The sequence below is a fragment of the Muntiacus reevesi genome, chromosome X (genome assembly GCF_963930625.1).
Source record: "Muntiacus reevesi chromosome X, mMunRee1.1, whole genome shotgun sequence".
NCBI lineage: Eukaryota > Metazoa > Chordata > Mammalia > Artiodactyla > Cervidae > Muntiacus > Muntiacus reevesi.
Window position 1 is genome coordinate 90,852,446 of NC_089271.1, and position 16,442 is coordinate 90,868,887.

The 16,442-nt window shown below is 47.8% G+C and overlaps 1 protein-coding gene and 1 long non-coding RNA gene across 3 annotated transcripts; both read right to left on the minus strand.

Moving 5' to 3' along the window:
• Positions 1–4,932: 4,932 nt before the first annotated feature.
• ARMCX4 (armadillo repeat containing X-linked 4) lies at positions 4,933–13,114 on the minus strand. Of its 2 annotated transcripts, none has more exons than XM_065916160.1 (3): positions 13,032–13,114; positions 12,682–12,747; positions 4,933–12,310 (listed from the first exon to the last, which is right to left on the minus strand). In XM_065916160.1, exon 3 carries the CDS (start codon positions 12,163–12,165, stop codon positions 5,218–5,220), a length of 6,948 nt encoding a protein of 2,315 aa, XP_065772232.1. In that variant the 5' UTR covers positions 12,166–12,310; positions 12,682–12,747; positions 13,032–13,114; the 3' UTR covers positions 4,933–5,217. The 2 variants fall into 2 exon arrangements, with proteins under 2 accessions (XP_065772232.1, XP_065772231.1); XM_065916159.1 differs by having other exon boundaries at positions 12,657–12,747.
• Positions 13,115–13,478: 364 nt separating this feature from the next.
• LOC136153204 (uncharacterized) lies at positions 13,479–15,467 on the minus strand. Its single transcript, XR_010660371.1, has 3 exons — positions 15,081–15,467; positions 14,527–14,594; positions 13,479–13,533 (listed from the first exon to the last, which is right to left on the minus strand). It is a non-coding gene; the product is annotated as an uncharacterized lncRNA (long non-coding RNA).
• Between the last annotated feature and the right edge of the window lie 975 nt (positions 15,468–16,442).

The window sequence follows — 16,442 nt, forward strand, 5'->3', positions numbered from 1 at the left end:
GAACAGTTCTGTGAAGACCTACAAGACCTTCTAGAATGAACACCCCAAAAACATGTCCTTTTCATTATAAGGAACTGGAATGCAAAAGTAGGAAGTGAAGAAATACCTAAAGTAACAGGCAAATTTGGCCTTGGAGTACAGAATGAAGCAGGGCAAAGGCTAATAGAGTTTTGCCAAGAGAACGCACTGGTCGTAGGAAACACCCTCTTCCAACAACCCAAGAGAAGACTACACATGGACATCACCAGATGGTCAATACTGAAATCAGACTGATTATATTCTAATACCTTAGAGTTTATTTTTCACATGGTCCAAGTGGCGACTGCTTGAAACCCCTGAACCTGCTATAGGCTCTTCTTTTGTTCTAGGCCCCACTCAAAGTTGGCAGCTTTTCATGTCACCCAATATATGGGTCAAAATAGTAAATTCCAGATGTAAATGTACTGCTTCCAGAATCTAATAAAGACTACAAGATGTTGAGTTTCCTACTTCATGGGATGCCTCAGACCATTCAGTATCTAAAAACTGCACCTAATGTAACCAGGCTCTGGATCTTTGTAAGGTTTATTTCCCATATTCCAGAGTACACATGTCTTAGCCTCCAGGGTGCTAGCCACTTCTTAGACATTTGGTCCAATTAAGATGATATCATCAACATAGTGGGCTATTAACAGTATTATATTCAGATGGTCCAGATAACTTCAAATTATGTAATGACAGAGGACAGGGAATTAGTAGAATCTTGAGGAAAAACTATAAATGTATACTGTTGCCATCTATGTGAATGTGAACTTTTAAGATGTTCCATTCCGATAGGATAGGAAAAATAATTTTCCAAACCAATACCTGATTATTAGGTACCTAAGGCCATATTATTCTGTTCTAGCAAAGATATTGTATCTGACATGACAGACTCCACATGCCAAGAAGGGGCTTACCAGGTGGTTCAGTAGAGTTTGAGCAAACTTTGGGAGATAGTGAAGGACAGAGGAGCCTGACGTGCTGCAGTCCATGGGATCACAAAGAGTCGGACACGACTGAGTGACTGAACAACAACAACCATCGATCCACTGGGAGCACTGTGTTTGTTCTAGTAATCCTTTCCAAAGCTTTCTGTGGATCAGGCTTCCCTATTACGCTGACCCAGTGGTGCATTATGGTATTTACATCCACCTGACTTCTGACAGTTGAGTACAGTTATCTTGCCTCTATTGTCTCAAGTACATCACCATTTCTATCAGTGATTTTTGTCCTGTGATAACCCTCTCCTACTCTGAGCCTGATCTGCAGAAGCAAGCCACCACCGAACTTAGTGATGTTGGTACCCCTTTAACCAGTGCATTCCTTATAGCTTTAGCAAATTCTTGCAGCACATAGTCCACTAGAGGAATTTCTGACTTTATTCTATTCCTGCTTCCCTGAGCCTTCTCCCACCGTTGTTGTTGTTGTTCGGTTGCTAAGTCATGTCTGACTCTTTGTGACTCCGTGGACTGCAGCACGCCAGGCCTCCCTGTCCCTCATTATCTCCCGGAGTTTGCCCAAGTTCATGTCCATTGAATCAATGATGTTAATCAACCACCTCCCACTATCTGCTATGGCAACTCTGGCATTTACACCTCACTTAAAGTGGGGAATTTTTTTTTTTTCATTCTTTGAGGAGTCATTCTAGTAGTGAGTTCATATTGATCTCCTAGGGTCTTTGCCAGGGTGTTAAATTCTGTATCTTGGGAAAGGACTCTCAAATCCATTCGTTCTCCCTTATCCACTTTTTCATTCTAGCTGTCCTGATCAAGGCCCTCAGAATTCAGTCCCATGCTTACTCCCTCAGCACCTGCCAGGTCCAGCACGCTGGCTAGGTCCTGCAGCTCCTTCCTGAGGTATCCCCTTTCCTTCCTTATTAGGCCCAGCACATCACCAATGCCGTTATGTTTTTATTTAACCCTAGACATTGACCCAGTGACCAGGATGGGAGGTGGGGGCAGATTCTGCAGGAAACACACGTTATCTTACCCGGGAAATGGCTCTGCATATTCAAGCAAGGTGAAGCACTAACCCTTAAAAGGAAGAACTGGGACACTTCTGAATGCTCAAGGGGCTCAGGGAAAGCAGAGGAAGTAAGGCATCTAGGGACATCAATCCAGACGTCCCCATTCCATGTGTCAGGGTCATATTCCCTCCTAATGAGGGCCCTGATCTTGGAATATCAATAACCACCCAATTTTCTGCCCTTCTTTATATTTAATATTCCTCACAAATTTCTCAAACATCTACCACACAGCACCAGTTAATAATGCATTCCCTTCCACCAATGCCATTCCAGTTCACTACCAGCAAAAGCTCTAACAACTCCTCTGCTAGATGTTCCACATGCCTATCTACTCCACCTACCACGAATGATGGAATCCTCATTGCCAGCCAGACAGCAGGTGATCCATCTCCAAAATTTCATCACAGTGTATGCTTTTCTGAACCTCTTCTTGTACCAACTGTTGTAGGTTGTTTTCCTGGAGGGCAGACTCATAGATAGGATTCAGCATGAAGGGTTTTTATTAAGGAATGTTCTTAGGATCAAAATCTGTAGAAAGGAAAATAAAGAGGAAGGATTGGACACAGGGAGAAGTTAAGCTGTCTCATTTGGGGCAAGAAGGCCATGTAATTGAATGTGAAGTCCCCCAGAAAGGAGGTATGACCTTGGGGGGAGGTAGCTTTCTGGCCGAGGCAATTCCTGAAGAGACTTGACAGCTGAGGACTGTCTGCTGGAAACACTCCAAACAACTGAAATATTAAACTCTTTATCCCTAAAGGAGGATTAGAGTAGCAGATTGCAGAATTCACTGCAAGTGTGACATCATTTTTTCCACTGGAAATTTGGTGACCATCAAATGCTAGAATTGAGAAGAGCTTTACTTTCAAAACAGTTAATGAAATTTAAAATTTTCAAACATTTATATTTACAACCTTACTTAAGCAATGTTTATTTTAAAATTTTAATTTATACCTTCCAAATGCTTAAAGATGAGTATGTGAACCTCTATTTACACTTTTGCTCTAGTTCCCCAAAATGCTATTGACAGGCCTGCTTAGGCTGAATTCATCCATTTCCCTCTTGGCAAATTATGCAAAAGTCCTGGTTTACATTAATATAAGAAAATACATAAACGTGAAAACAGGTAAAATTATCCATTAATCTTACACTCATAGGGAACTATCCACATTCTCAGAATATGCACACCAAAGTTTATACATAGAGGTAATTTAGGTATATGCTCTTTCTTCATAAAAGTTATAGAATATGCCTTTGCAGCCTATTTTCTCCATTATATATATATATATATATAGATTTTTTTTCCATGTAAATAAGTGTAGTTGCCTATCATCACTTTCAAGAGTTGAATAATGTCTCAATGTGTAGACATACCTTAATTTCTTAGCCAAGTGCCTATTTCAAGACACTTGGGTCATTCACAATTTTTCACTCTTCAAAACAGTGCAAAGATGCACAGCTTTGTACAAGACAATTATTTGATTATCTCCTAAGGATAAATTAATATAAATGGAATTACTGGGTCAAAGAGCATGCACTTCTTGAAAGCTTCTGAAACATGTATACAGATGGATCTTGTACCAAGTATGGTCCCACTAGCACAGTTTGAAGGTGCTCCTCCTCCCATACTTCACCACACTTTGGGATGGAAGGGAGGTAGATCTCCAATATGGATGTCAACAGCCGCCTCAGTGGTTCCATAAAGGCCCTACCCCAACCAACCTTGTAAAAGAAAGTTGATAGAAGCACTAAAAGCATTCATTCTATTATGCTCATGTGTGCTCAGTCATTTCAGTCATGTCTGACTCTTTGTGACCCCATGAACTGTAGCCTGCCAGGCTCCTCTGTCCATGGGATGTTCCCAGCAAGAATACTGGAGTGGGTTGCCATGCCCTCTTCCAGGAAATCTTCCCAAACCAGGGATCGTGTCTCCTGTGTCTCCTGCATTGGCAAGTGGGTTCTTTACCACTGAGCCACCAGGGAGGCCTTTCTTCTATTATATTTTCTCATAATATCAAAATAATAACTACTGTATTCACTCCCATAGACACCAGAGTTGGACAAAAAAGAGGATTTTTTCTATCAAATGCCCTCAGGACCCTACAATAAAATTGTCCCGTTCTGTATGTTCCTAGGATAGGTTGCAGCACTTCTTCTTTCAAAACATTTCTCACTTCCTTCCTCCCTTTACCACTCCCATGGTCACCAGTGAAACTTCACACCTCTAGCATCTATGCCTGAACTATGGTGATAACTTCCTTAAGTGATGCTTCAATTTCCAGTGGCAACTCCTGTCCCCACCCCAACTCTGACCCAATTCTACACACGTCAGTCACATAATTTCCTTTTCATCCTGTCAGACTTCTGGTCACGAAAGGCTTTGGTGTCTCCCAGGGGTGGGTGGAGTAATTATATAGACACCTCAGTCTAGAAATCAGTTCTAGAAATCCCTCCATGCATGGGACTCTCCCCAACTGTTAGACTGTATTTCCCATTACTCCCCTCTCCACATTTTGTATTCTAGGCAGGCCAGCCTCCTCTGTGGAGCAAAAGTACCACCTCCATGCCTTTTTTCCCATCACTCCTCCCTTCTCCAATGCCTTTCTGCCCTGTTCTGTTTTTAGCCCATCCTTCATGCCCAGCCTACTTAAGTGCCCCCTCCTCTGTAAAAGTTTCCCTGAACACTGTTGCCTGCAGAAGTTTCTGTTGCCTTTAAGCACTAATAGGAAAGAGCTGGCCGTGACCAGAGGCTCTAACATGCTGCTAGGACCTTTTTGTTCCCATACATCTTGCCTCTCCAAATAGATCATAGGTTCAAGGACAAAGATGTGGCTTTTCTTCTGCTTAAAACACACAACTTTATTGATGACATAAAAATAAAGTCTCAAATGTATAAACGTAAGTCCACACAAAGGACCAAAGCTTACTTATGAAGAATCAGTTCAGTTTCTGCTCATGAAGCATACCAAAAATATCTCAATCCAGACAAGGTAAAAATCAACACATGTATTTTCAGTACAAGATTGAATTCATTTGGTGTTCATAAAATGGTCCAGCTATCGACCATCATAAGCAACATCACTTTAGAAATTATAATGCGATTTACAATGTGCATTACTTCCAAGCTGCAAAACCAAAATATTACTCAAATTTGTTTGGAAAATTACAACTAATCATAGTTTACTTAATAACAGCTCAACTCTTTCTTTCACCTCAGGGTCATTGTATTCTGCTGCTAAGATGCGAAGTCTCTTGGCACATGCTTTAGGTCGTTGGAATATGAAATAAAGGGAATTTTTACTGAATTTGTCTTGGGTAAATACTTTTGCTCTTCTTTTAAAATGGTAATTTATATTTTCAAATAGTGAAAGAGCATTAAGAATATTCTCCTTTGTCTCTTTCTTGCTAAAGATATTAATCAGTGATGCTGGTGCATTGGCAATGAGCAAGTCCTTTGTCATAGAGGGATTTTTAGAGAAATTTAAAAGCATTCCCAAAATATGGTCTTTAGTTTCTCCACTTCCCACAGTTAACAAACGAAGAAATTCTGAAATGTAATTTGTAACCATATGCTGATACTCACTGATAATAGTCAGGTGTTTTATCAATCTCAGTCCAGCCAGCTGCACATTTGAATTCAAGGGATAGGTGATGGTGTCTTCACACACTTGATTTAAGTATGTTTTAACCTTCCTATGGTTTTCAGCAGCCACTGAGATGTTATTCAGTGCATTTAAAGCCTTCTGCCTAACACTGGGATAGGGATTATTAAGCAAGCCTTCAATAATTGAGATTCTACCTGCATTACGAATTATTTCATGGGAAAATGGGTAATCACGACTGTTATATAGAGCATTATTGGCTATTTCATGAATAGAAGGATCTTCAGTCATCTCAATCATGCAAATGAGTTTTTCAAGCTCTCGTGGATCCACGTTATTTTCACGTTTACAACGGCAAACCCAGGGCTGAGTTTTCTCCCCAGACCTGATCTGCTTTCTGAGTTCATCTTCAGGTGGGAAGCAAGACTCATTTTGGTATGGAAATTTCATTTCTGTCCAGATCATGGCTCCTGCCCATGACCCCAGTCCTGCCCCAGGGACCATGGATGGACATGAGACTCTTGACTCAGCTGTTTTTTTGGCTTTAGTCTTAGGCACAGATTTATCCTCACTTCTGTTTCTTTTACCATCCCAGGAACAAGACTTTACATTGACTCCACCAGCAGCCTCCAGCTTGTCCTTGTTGCTGACCTTATGTCTAGCCCCACGCTCAAAACTAACATCTTTCTCACACTTAGATCTGAGTGCATTACTGTTCTCACTGTCAGCCCAAAACAAGGACCTTAAACTGATCTCCTCAATATCAGGGCTGGATGCTCTACTTAGCTCATCCTCATCTACATCCCCAGCCAAAGCCCAGGACCGCCCACTAGCCTCTGCCCCAGCCCCAAGCCTAGAACCTGTATTGGCTACATCTCCATCCCACAGCCAAGACTCTTGCCTGGCCTCAGCTCCAGCCACAGCTCCAGCCTCAGCTCCCAAACAAGAATCCATATAGACAGCTTCATCAGATTCCATCCAGGACCCAATACTGGCCTTGTTCTTAGCCCCAAATCTGGAGCCAATGATGGCTTCTTTCCCAACTACTGAGCTGGATTTAATACTGGCTTCATTTTTAGCCCCAGGACTAGATACAATACCAACTTCCTCCCCTCTCCAGAACCAAGACCCTGTGCTAGCCTCACTCCCGGCTCCAAACCAGGATCCCTCCCTGGCCTCCACTCCAGCATTTACCTGAGACTTTCTACTGGGCTGATCTCCAGGGCTCGTCCACGACCCTCCACTCGCCTGCTCTTCAGGCCCCATGCTAGATGCTCTACTGGCCTCATTCGCAGGCTTAGAGCCAGTCCAGGATTTTCCACAAGCCTGATCCCCAGTGCCAACCCAGGAGCCTCCTCCACTGGCCTGATCCTCAAATCCAGATTTGGAACAGCTACTGCCTTGATCTCCAGTCACAATCCAGGACCTTTCACTGGCCTGACTCCCAGTACCAGTCCAGGACCCACCACTGGCCTGGTCTGCAAGCCTTGGACTAGACCCTCCAATGGCCTGGTCCTGAGCACTGGACCAGAACACTCCGCCACTGGCCTGATCCTCAAACCCAGGTTTGGAACAGCTACCAGCCTGATCCGCAGCCCCAGCCCAAGACCCTCCACTGGCTTGACTCCCATTATCAGCCCAGGACCCACCACTGGACTGGTTCATGGGATCGAGCCCAGGCCCTCTAACTGCCTGGCCACCAGCGCCACCCCAGGATCCTCCTGTATTGGCCTGACTCCCACTGCAAGCATAGAACCATCCACTGGACTGATTCTCAGGCACTGGCCTGGATCCTCCACTGGCTTGGTCTCCAATAGCAGCCCAGGAATCTCCAACAGACTGGTCCCTCGGCCCCAGTATAGACCCTCCACTAGCCTGACCTGCACTGTCAGCCCAAGATACTCTTCCAGATTTGGCCTGTTCCTCATACCTAGGCTTTGCCTCACCACCAGCCTGATGCCCAGGTCCAACCCAGGACCCTTTACTGGCCTGGTCCACAGCTCCAACCAAGAACCCTCCACTGGCTTGGTCCCCAGAGTTAGCCCAGGACCCTCCACTGGACTGGTCCTCGGGTCCCAACCTAGACTGTCCATCAGCCTGACCACCAGTATGGGCCAAAGAACCTTCTTCACTGACCTGATCCTCAAATCCAGGCTTGGACCCACCATAAGACTGATCACTAGTCCCAGTCCAGGAACCCCCACTGGCCTGCTCCACGGTCCCAACCAATAATCCTTCACTGGCCTGGTTCCCAGTGCCAGACCAGGACCCAACACTGGACTGGCCTACAATCCCTGCCCTAGCCCCTCCACTGGCTTGTTCTCCAGTTGTAACCCAGGACACACCACTGGACTGATCCACAGACGCTAGCCCAGACCCTCCGCTGGCTTGGTTGGCAGTGACAGCCCAGGCCTTTCCACTGGACTGGTTTCCAGGCCCCAGCCCAGTCCCAGTCCAGGACACATTTTCACTGGCCTGAACCTCAAGTCTAGGCTTGGCCAGATCACTAGTCCCAACCCAGGTTGCACCACCAGAGAGGTCACTAGTCAGAATCCAGGAACCTCCAGTAGCCTGGTCCACAGCCACAGCCCAGTACCCAATGTTAACCACATTCCCAGCTGTAGCCTGAGCCCAGGAGGCTCCATTAGCCTGAATCCCAGCCCCATCCTGGGACCTTCCACCAGCCTGTGCCTCAGCCCCAGTCCAGGATGCTCCATTGGCCTGGTTCTCAACCACAGCCCAGGACACTCCAATGGCCTCTCCTCCAGTCCAAGATACCCCACTGGTCTGGCCCCCAGCCCAGGAACTGTCACTCACCTGAGCTCCAGTCCAGGGCACCACAACAGTCTGGTTCCCAGTGCCAGCCCAAGAAGTCCCACTGGCCTGGTTCTCAGCTACAGTCCAGGACCCTCCAACAGCCCTGTCTGTAGCCTCTACCCAGTAACCTCCATTGGCCTGTCCTCCAGCCCAGGACTGTTGATTGGCATGACTCCCAGCCCAGAACCCTCCACTGGCCTGGTCCCCAGCTCCGGCCCAGGACTGAATACCAACCTCATTCTCACTCCTAGCCACACTCCAGGACTCGGTGTTGGCTTCATTCTCATCATCAGCCCAGGACGTGCTATTCTCCCAGTATCCATCCCTAGCCTGAAACCTAAATTTGATCCATCGCTCTGAAGCAACCCAGTCCTCAACACCAATCCCATTCCAGTAGTAGTCGTGGACCTTAGACTGAGACTTTGTGCAGGCCTGAGTGCCTGCCCCACCTTCACTCTCTGAAGTGCACGTGGCCTTAGCCTCGGGCTTTACAGAGACATCTCCCGTGGCTTCTGCCTCGCACTTATGCTTAGCCTTGTCCTTTACCCCCAACGAGGTCTTGCTCTGGGAATGGGCTAAAGACTGACACTGGCCAGAGCCCACCATACCTGCTCCAGTCTCTCCCTTAGACTCAGTAATGCGATTGCCCCTGACCTTACTCCTGGCACCAAGCAAGGCATTCCCCTGGGAACTGGCCACAGCCTGGGATGGGGCAGAGCCTGTTGTATCTGTTTGCAGCTGCACAGAGTCCACTGCATCTGGCCCAGCACCTGCCTTAGACACAGCACTGGCACTGCCCCGAGCCTTCTTCTTAGTACCACACGAGGTCTCACCCTGGGAACTGGCTGCAGCCTGTGGCTGAACACAGCCCTTGGTATCTGGCTTAGAGCCTGCCTTGGTTGCAGCACTGGCACTGCCCCGAGTCTTCTTCTTAGTACCACACGAGGTCTCACCCTGGGAACTGGCTGCAGCCTGGGGTTGAACACAGCCCTTGGTATCTGGTTCAGATTTCACCTTAGACACTGTACTGGGATTGCCCCGGACCTTACTTCTGGCACCAGGCAAGGATTCTCCTGGGGAATCAGACTCAGCTTGAGGCTGAGCAGAGCCCATGGGGTCTGCTCCAGCCTCTTCCTTGCACAAATCGTTGGGCTTACCCCTGATGTTATTTTTGGCACCAGGCAAGGCCTCACCCTGCGAACTGACCATACCTTGGGGCTGGGCAGTGTTTGTTGTATCTGTTTGAGACTGGGCAGAACACGTTGCATCTGGCCCAGTCCCTGCTGTAGACATGGCACTGGGATTGCCCTGGGCCTTATTCTTAGTAACAGGTGAGGCTTCACCCCAGGAATTGCCCATAGCCTGGGGCTGAGCAGGGCCTGTTGTATCTGTTGGAGGCTGAGCAGAGGCCTTTGCATCTGGCCCAGCCCCTGCCTTAGACGCAGCATTGGGATTGCCCCGGACCTTATTCTTAGTACCAGGTGAGGTTTCACTCTGAGAACTGACCACAGCTTGGGGCTGAGCAGAGCCTGTGGTATCTGGCCCAGCCCCTGCCTTAGACACAGCACCAGCACTGCCCCGAGCCTTCTTCTTGACACCAGGCAAGGCCTCACCCTGGGTACTGGCCACAGCCTGGGGCTGGGCAGAGCTCTTTGTATCCTGTCCATTCCCTGCTTTAGACACAGCAGTGGCATCACCCCGAGTCTTATTTTTGACACTACACAAAGCCTCACCCTGGGAACTGGCCACAGCCTGGAGCTGGGCAGGGCCTGTTACATTTGTTGGAGGCTGGGCCGAGCCCTTTGCATCTGGACCAGCCCCTGCCTTAGACACAGCACTGGCACTGCCCAGAGCCTTCTTCTTGACACCAGGCAAGGCTTCCCCCTGGGAACTGGCCACAGCCTGGGGCTGAGCAGAACTCTTTATATCTGACCCAGTCCCTGCCTTAGAAACAGCATTGGGATTATCCTGGACCTTATTCTGGCCATCAGGTAAGACCTCGCCCTGGGAAATGGCCATATCCTGAGGTTCACCAGAGGCCCTCAGTTCTACCTTAGCCCCTGCTCTGGAATTGGCATCAGGATCACCCTTGCCATCAATTCTGGAATCAGGGAAAACATCAGCTTGGGCCCTGACACCAGCTTGAGGCTGTGCACAGGTTTTCATCTCTATTCCAAGCCCTGCCTTACTCTTGCCTTTGGCTTTGCTCCTAGCTTTACGTCTGGTGGTAGGTAGAGCCTCAGCCTGGCTCTTGGTGGAAGTCTGTGCCTTTGTGTCTGTCCTAGCTTCTTCTTTAGACTTGGTGTTGGCATTGCCTTGAGCCTTAACCCTGTCATCAGGCAAGGCATCAGCCTGGACACTGATCATAGGCTGAGGCTGTGTATAGGACTCAGTGTCTGTTCCAGCCCTCACCATGGATACAGCATAGGAACTGCCTCTACCCTTAACCCAGGCATCAGGCACAAATTCAACCTGAGTATCAGCTACAACTAGAGGCTGTGTGGCAGCCGTCATGTCAGCTCCCATCACTGCCCTAGATATGACATTGGTATTTCCCCTGTCATCAACCCTGACACCAGACACTATCTCAGTCTGTTTCTTGGTCTCAGTCTGAGATTCTGTAGAAACACTTGTATCTGCCCTGACCCCTGCTTCACATGTGGCCTTGGTATAAGCCCCAACATCAACTGCCACCCCAAGCATGGCCTCAGTCTGGGCCTTGGCTACAACTTGAGGCTGAGCAGAAGCTCTCATATCTGCCAAAGACCCTGCCTGAGACATGGTTTTGCAATTCCCCTTGGCCTCAACCTCAGTACCAAGAACGCTGTCAATCTGGATCTTGGCCACAGCCTGAGATAGTGAACAGGGCTTCATGACTGCTCCAGCTTCTGCCTCGGACACAAAATTAGGATTTCCCTGAGCATCAACTGAGGTACTAGACCAGACCTCAGACAGAGTCTTAGCCACACTCACAGTCTCTTCCAGGGCTCTTGCCTTGGTGTCAGTCACACTTCTGATCTTGTTTATGGTGCCCGTCTTGGTCACTTCCCTGATTACTGCCAAGGCCTCATTCTGTGTCACCACCACTCTGTTCATTTCTATCTCTTTTTCAGCCAATATATGAGTTTCTGCTTTGGTCTGGGTCATTGCTTCTTTCTTGGTCTCTACCTTGGTACCAAGTGCCCAAGCTTTAGCTTTGGTCTGGGTCACTGCCTCTTTCTTGATTAGTTTCCCAGCCTCAGAGTCAGTTTGGGTCACTGCCTCTTTCATGGCCACTTCACTGGCTTTGGCATCAGTCAGAATCACTGCCTCTGTTATCACTATTCCAGCCACTGTTTTGGCCTCAGATTGGGTCTCTGTCTCTGCCTCAGCCGTTGCCTTGGCTTGAGAATAGACTTTGCTTCTGTCTGTAGCAGTGACCTTAGTCTCTACTTCAGCTCCAGACCTATCTCTTGCTCCAGTTTCTTTTCTGGTCTTGGGCTTGGGTCTAGTCTCAACCTCTGTCCCAACCATGGCTTCACACATGGCCAAAGTCTGGTTTTGTATCCCAGCCACAGTCTCCATCTTGACTTTGGACCCATTTCTGGCAAGTCGCCTCACACTCTGGGCTCTTCCCTTGGTTAATCTGTAAATGCAGTAGCAGGCACCAGCCCAGATCATCAGTCCTGCAGTCACCAAGCCCACTTCCTGAATGCGACCCATGTAATCACCCTTGATGAAGGCAAGAACAATATACAAAGGGGCTCAATTAGACTGGGAAAAGAGGGTAGTAGGTTTGCATGTAAGCCTGCAAGGGTGCTGGTCTTCAGTCACTCAAAGGCCACCACAGCTGCCACTGGAGATGGACCTAGAAGTGGAGGAAGGAAATGGGCTAAAGTTTCTCTTCTAATTCTGTGCATCACACAGACAGATACACAGAAGAATAGGAAAGTGTAAAAATGATGTGCTTTGTGGGAGAAGAGGATAATTAGCAAATTTTCTTTTCATCCCTTTTATTTTATCTCCTCTTCATCTTTCCCAGTGCCTAACAATTTCCCCCAGGGTACTTCCATACACATTTTCTTACATCAAATGAACAATGGAAAGGATGGTGGTAGCGCTGACTATGGATGGTAGACTGAAGCCCTCACACCCTGATTTTTACTGGAGCTACTCTGGTCACCACTCTCACAGGTCCCCACCCTCATACCAACCTGTAATGACCAAGGCAATTCCCACCTCTTTCCTTTTCTTGATTGGAGGTATAGCCTAAAGGAGATCTATAAACTCATGAGATCTGTGGACCTAGAGACAGACAGACAGATGGAGGAACAGACAGGAGTGAAGATTTTGTTTACCATGACAGATATATTATTAACAAACCACCTCTCTATCCTCTTCAATTTACCCCATTCCCTGTTATCACAATAAAGGTGAAGGTGTGGGGTAAGTGAATGGATGGTGGGGAAAGTGCCTGGAAAAGGGGGAGGCTGAGTATCCTCCAGACTGGACACTGCATACCTCCAGATAGACACTCATCTCCAACAACCTACCTTAAATGTCTACCCAGGCAATACCCATCCTCTTACCAGCATATACTGATCAGGAATAATTTCCTCCTTATTTCCTTGCTTCCAGTGATCTCAAGCCTTTCAGACCTGTAGACCCAGCTGTGGACAAGTAAACAAACAGGGACTAGAGATCAGATCCTTCACAGAATGGACAAGGACCCTGATCCCTGACTCCAATCCCTGCCTTGTGAGAGCCCATGTCCAATTTGCTAATATGATCCATCCTCTCAAGTCTTCTCTCAGCCCCATTGCAGCCCACCCTTACCCCAATATTCCTACCATTTCCTGCACTGATATCAGCAGGGAGGATGGCAACACAAGGGAAATCTGGCAGAGTGCAGAAGAAGTGGAAGAACCCTCCACTGAGACTCTCTCAAGTCTCAGCCATCTTATATGCCCATCCTCGCTTGTTACCCCTATGCACTGCCCATCTTCACACCAACCTCCACAGTCCCAGGCCAGTCTCCACTTTCCTTTGCTTTCAGTGGTAAACAGCCCTACTGTTGCCCTGTGGGAAGACCTAGGAACAAACAGAGAAAAAAAGAAAGATAAATGTTGAGTACTTATGACATTTCAGCATCTAAAACATGAGACCCGGTACCTGCCTTACTGGGCTTCCCTGGTGGCTTGGTGGCTCAGTGGTAAAGTATTTGCCTGCCAATGCCTGTCAATGCAGGAGATTTGGGTTCAAACCCTGGGTCAGGAAGATCCCCTGGAGAAGGAAATGGCAATCCACTCCAGTATTCTAGCTTGGGAAATCCCATGGACAGAGGAGTCTGGCTGGCTACAGCCCATGGGGTTGCAAAAGAGTCAGACATGACTTGGTGGCAAAACAACAACAATCTGATTTAGACACCTGTTCTCTGGCAAACAAAACCTAGGGCTTCTCCAGCACTGAAACAGGCAGGGTGGAAAAGGGAGGCAGGTAAAAGGGGAGCAGCAGAGGCGAATTATTCTAAAATCACCTGTAGGATTCTAGGCCTTCTCCCCAAAGTCTATCATTTCCTTCACCTGTGCCAATAGGTGAAAGAATCTGAAAAACTGGAAAACGGGGAGACAGATGGAGGCCCCTAGATCCTATACTCTAGAATGACAGCCTACTGCCATCTACTTCTCCTTAAACCCATCTCTAGCAGTCTCCAACAAAAGAGACGGTATGTGTGTTGGGGTTCGGGGGCTTCTGCAAAATCTCCATCCGTCCCCTGCAAAGGTTATCTAAAAAAAAAAAAAAAAGTAGTTCTTTGAGACAGCAATTGTATTTTCGCAGTATTATCTGAGGTGCAAAAAAAAAGCATTCATAGAAAAGTTGCTGTCTTTATTGGTATGTCTTCAACATACACTTTAAGTTAAAAAGTCCAAGCTTGGTAAGTTTGGTAAGTAAACACAGTTTAGAGAAAGTCCCCTATAGAGCCACCCTATATAGCAACCAGAGAGCGGCGCCTAAGTTCCTGTCACAGAGAATAATCACATAGCACTTCAACGGTTCACAGCGAGTGTCCGTGCCCACACTAACCTCTGCAGATCCTGTGCCGTTTGCTCTTCTCCTTCCCTCTCCTCGCCACAAACACTGCCACACGAATCCTGTCGTCAGACAGGAGAAAAGGCACTGAGTGCTTGGACTAGCACCCAGGACACAGATCCCAATACTCGCCTTTCTGGATTCAGGAACCCGGTTATCAAACGTCCCTCCGCACCTTGCGAGACGCCACCCGCACCAAACCCGCCGTCCAGTCACTAAGGCCCACCATTTTCTCTGCAAACGCCACCGTGGCGGCGTGTCCCTTCCACTGAAACCAGCTGGAAGCGGAGCGGACGTGTGCAATCAGCGATTAGAGTCAGAGAAGAAGGAACATCTCAATCTCTGCATTTCCCTCTTGAGACACTCCCCCCACCATCCGCCCTGTCAAAGCCCAGGTTTCCCCAGCACAGACTTAGGTAGGAGGAGCAGGGCTTGGAGAATCGGAGCGAAGGCTCCAGGAACTTGAGCCCGCTTTCTCCCCCACCCCCAGGCCAGCTCCGGGCTTGGCAGTCCGCTGCCGCCCTGGCTTCAGTGCGCGGGGCCCTTACCTGCTCTGCTTGCCGCGGGCCCGATGCCAGCCCACCGTGTGCAGGGCAGCGGGGAGCTGGTACCCAGACTGGAGTGACTACTGCACCGAAGGCTGCGTCGCTCTGCAGCTCGCGGTCACGTGAGGGCCCCGCGTCACCGCCGAGCTCGCTCTCCGATCCCCCCTCCCAGGGGCTGGTGGGGAGTTCAGCAGGACCCTCCCCTCCACCTCCTCACGCACAGTCTCCCCCTCCACCCAGCTGTGCGCGAGGCCCCGTCACTCAGCTCGTTTCCCTCCAATCTGAGAGCCCACAAGTGGCATCACCTCCCTGCGGTTGGAGTTTGCCCTTCTCTTGTTGCCAGGGAGGGTCTGCATCCCCCCTTCCACCTCCAGGCCTTGGCTTCGGCCTTTTCTGCAGCTTCTCTGAGGACTATCTCTAAGACTAGCGTTGTCCTAGGGTAGTTGCCGCACCTACATGGGCCAGGGAAGGGGTGTCAGGAAGCGGAGTAGAGAGCGCAAGGAGAGGTTTAACTTTCTTTTGTTGTGCCCCCCCTTTTTTTTCCCGGTTTTACGTCACATTCATTGTTTTTGTAATGAGGAAATGGCGTCAAGCCATTTTCGTTTGACATTTACAAATTAGGTTGTAAAAATAACAAAAGACTCATTCATTTGTTGACGTTATTTTATGCCACATTAAGAATGCTTTCTAGTTGCTGTAAACTATTTCACAGCTTTGAAAACAGACTAGTAATTATTAACATTTTAAATATAAAGTTTTCCTAAATGAAACCAGTAGGTTTTTCAATGGGATCTATAAATTCGTCTTTAGAAGGACATTCAGCTGTCCGATCTTGGTTGGCAGTTTTGCACAAGTGGTTTACAACTTTTTGAAGTTCTAGCTTCATTGATGATCTTCCGTCAGGTGTCTGAGAACTTAATAGATGACTCCTGGTTGATGAACCCAGTACCTGAAAAAACAGTGACTTCCCAGATTAACCTGTTTTCCATTCAAGGAGTTTTATTGGGATTTTGCATAAGCCTGTAATCAAATAAGTCTCATCACACCCAGAAAAGGACCAACTGTATTATCCCACTAATGGAAATGAGGCTCAACAGGTGGATTTTCATCAGACCATGACAGTGGTGAGATATCTCCACTATCTGCCTTTCATGCACTGTAGAGCCCCGAGTAGCAGGAACATACACTGTTCAGCGCCTTCCAGCAGATAGTAGGTAGGATCTGTGGCCAAAGTAAAGGTCTATGGGCAATGTCCCTGAAATTCATGTCCTTTTTCTCTCACAAAAGGCACAGTTCACTGGATCCCAAATAGCATCGCCAGGAAAAAAGTTTTTTTCACCCTCTGCCTTCTGTTACAATTTCATT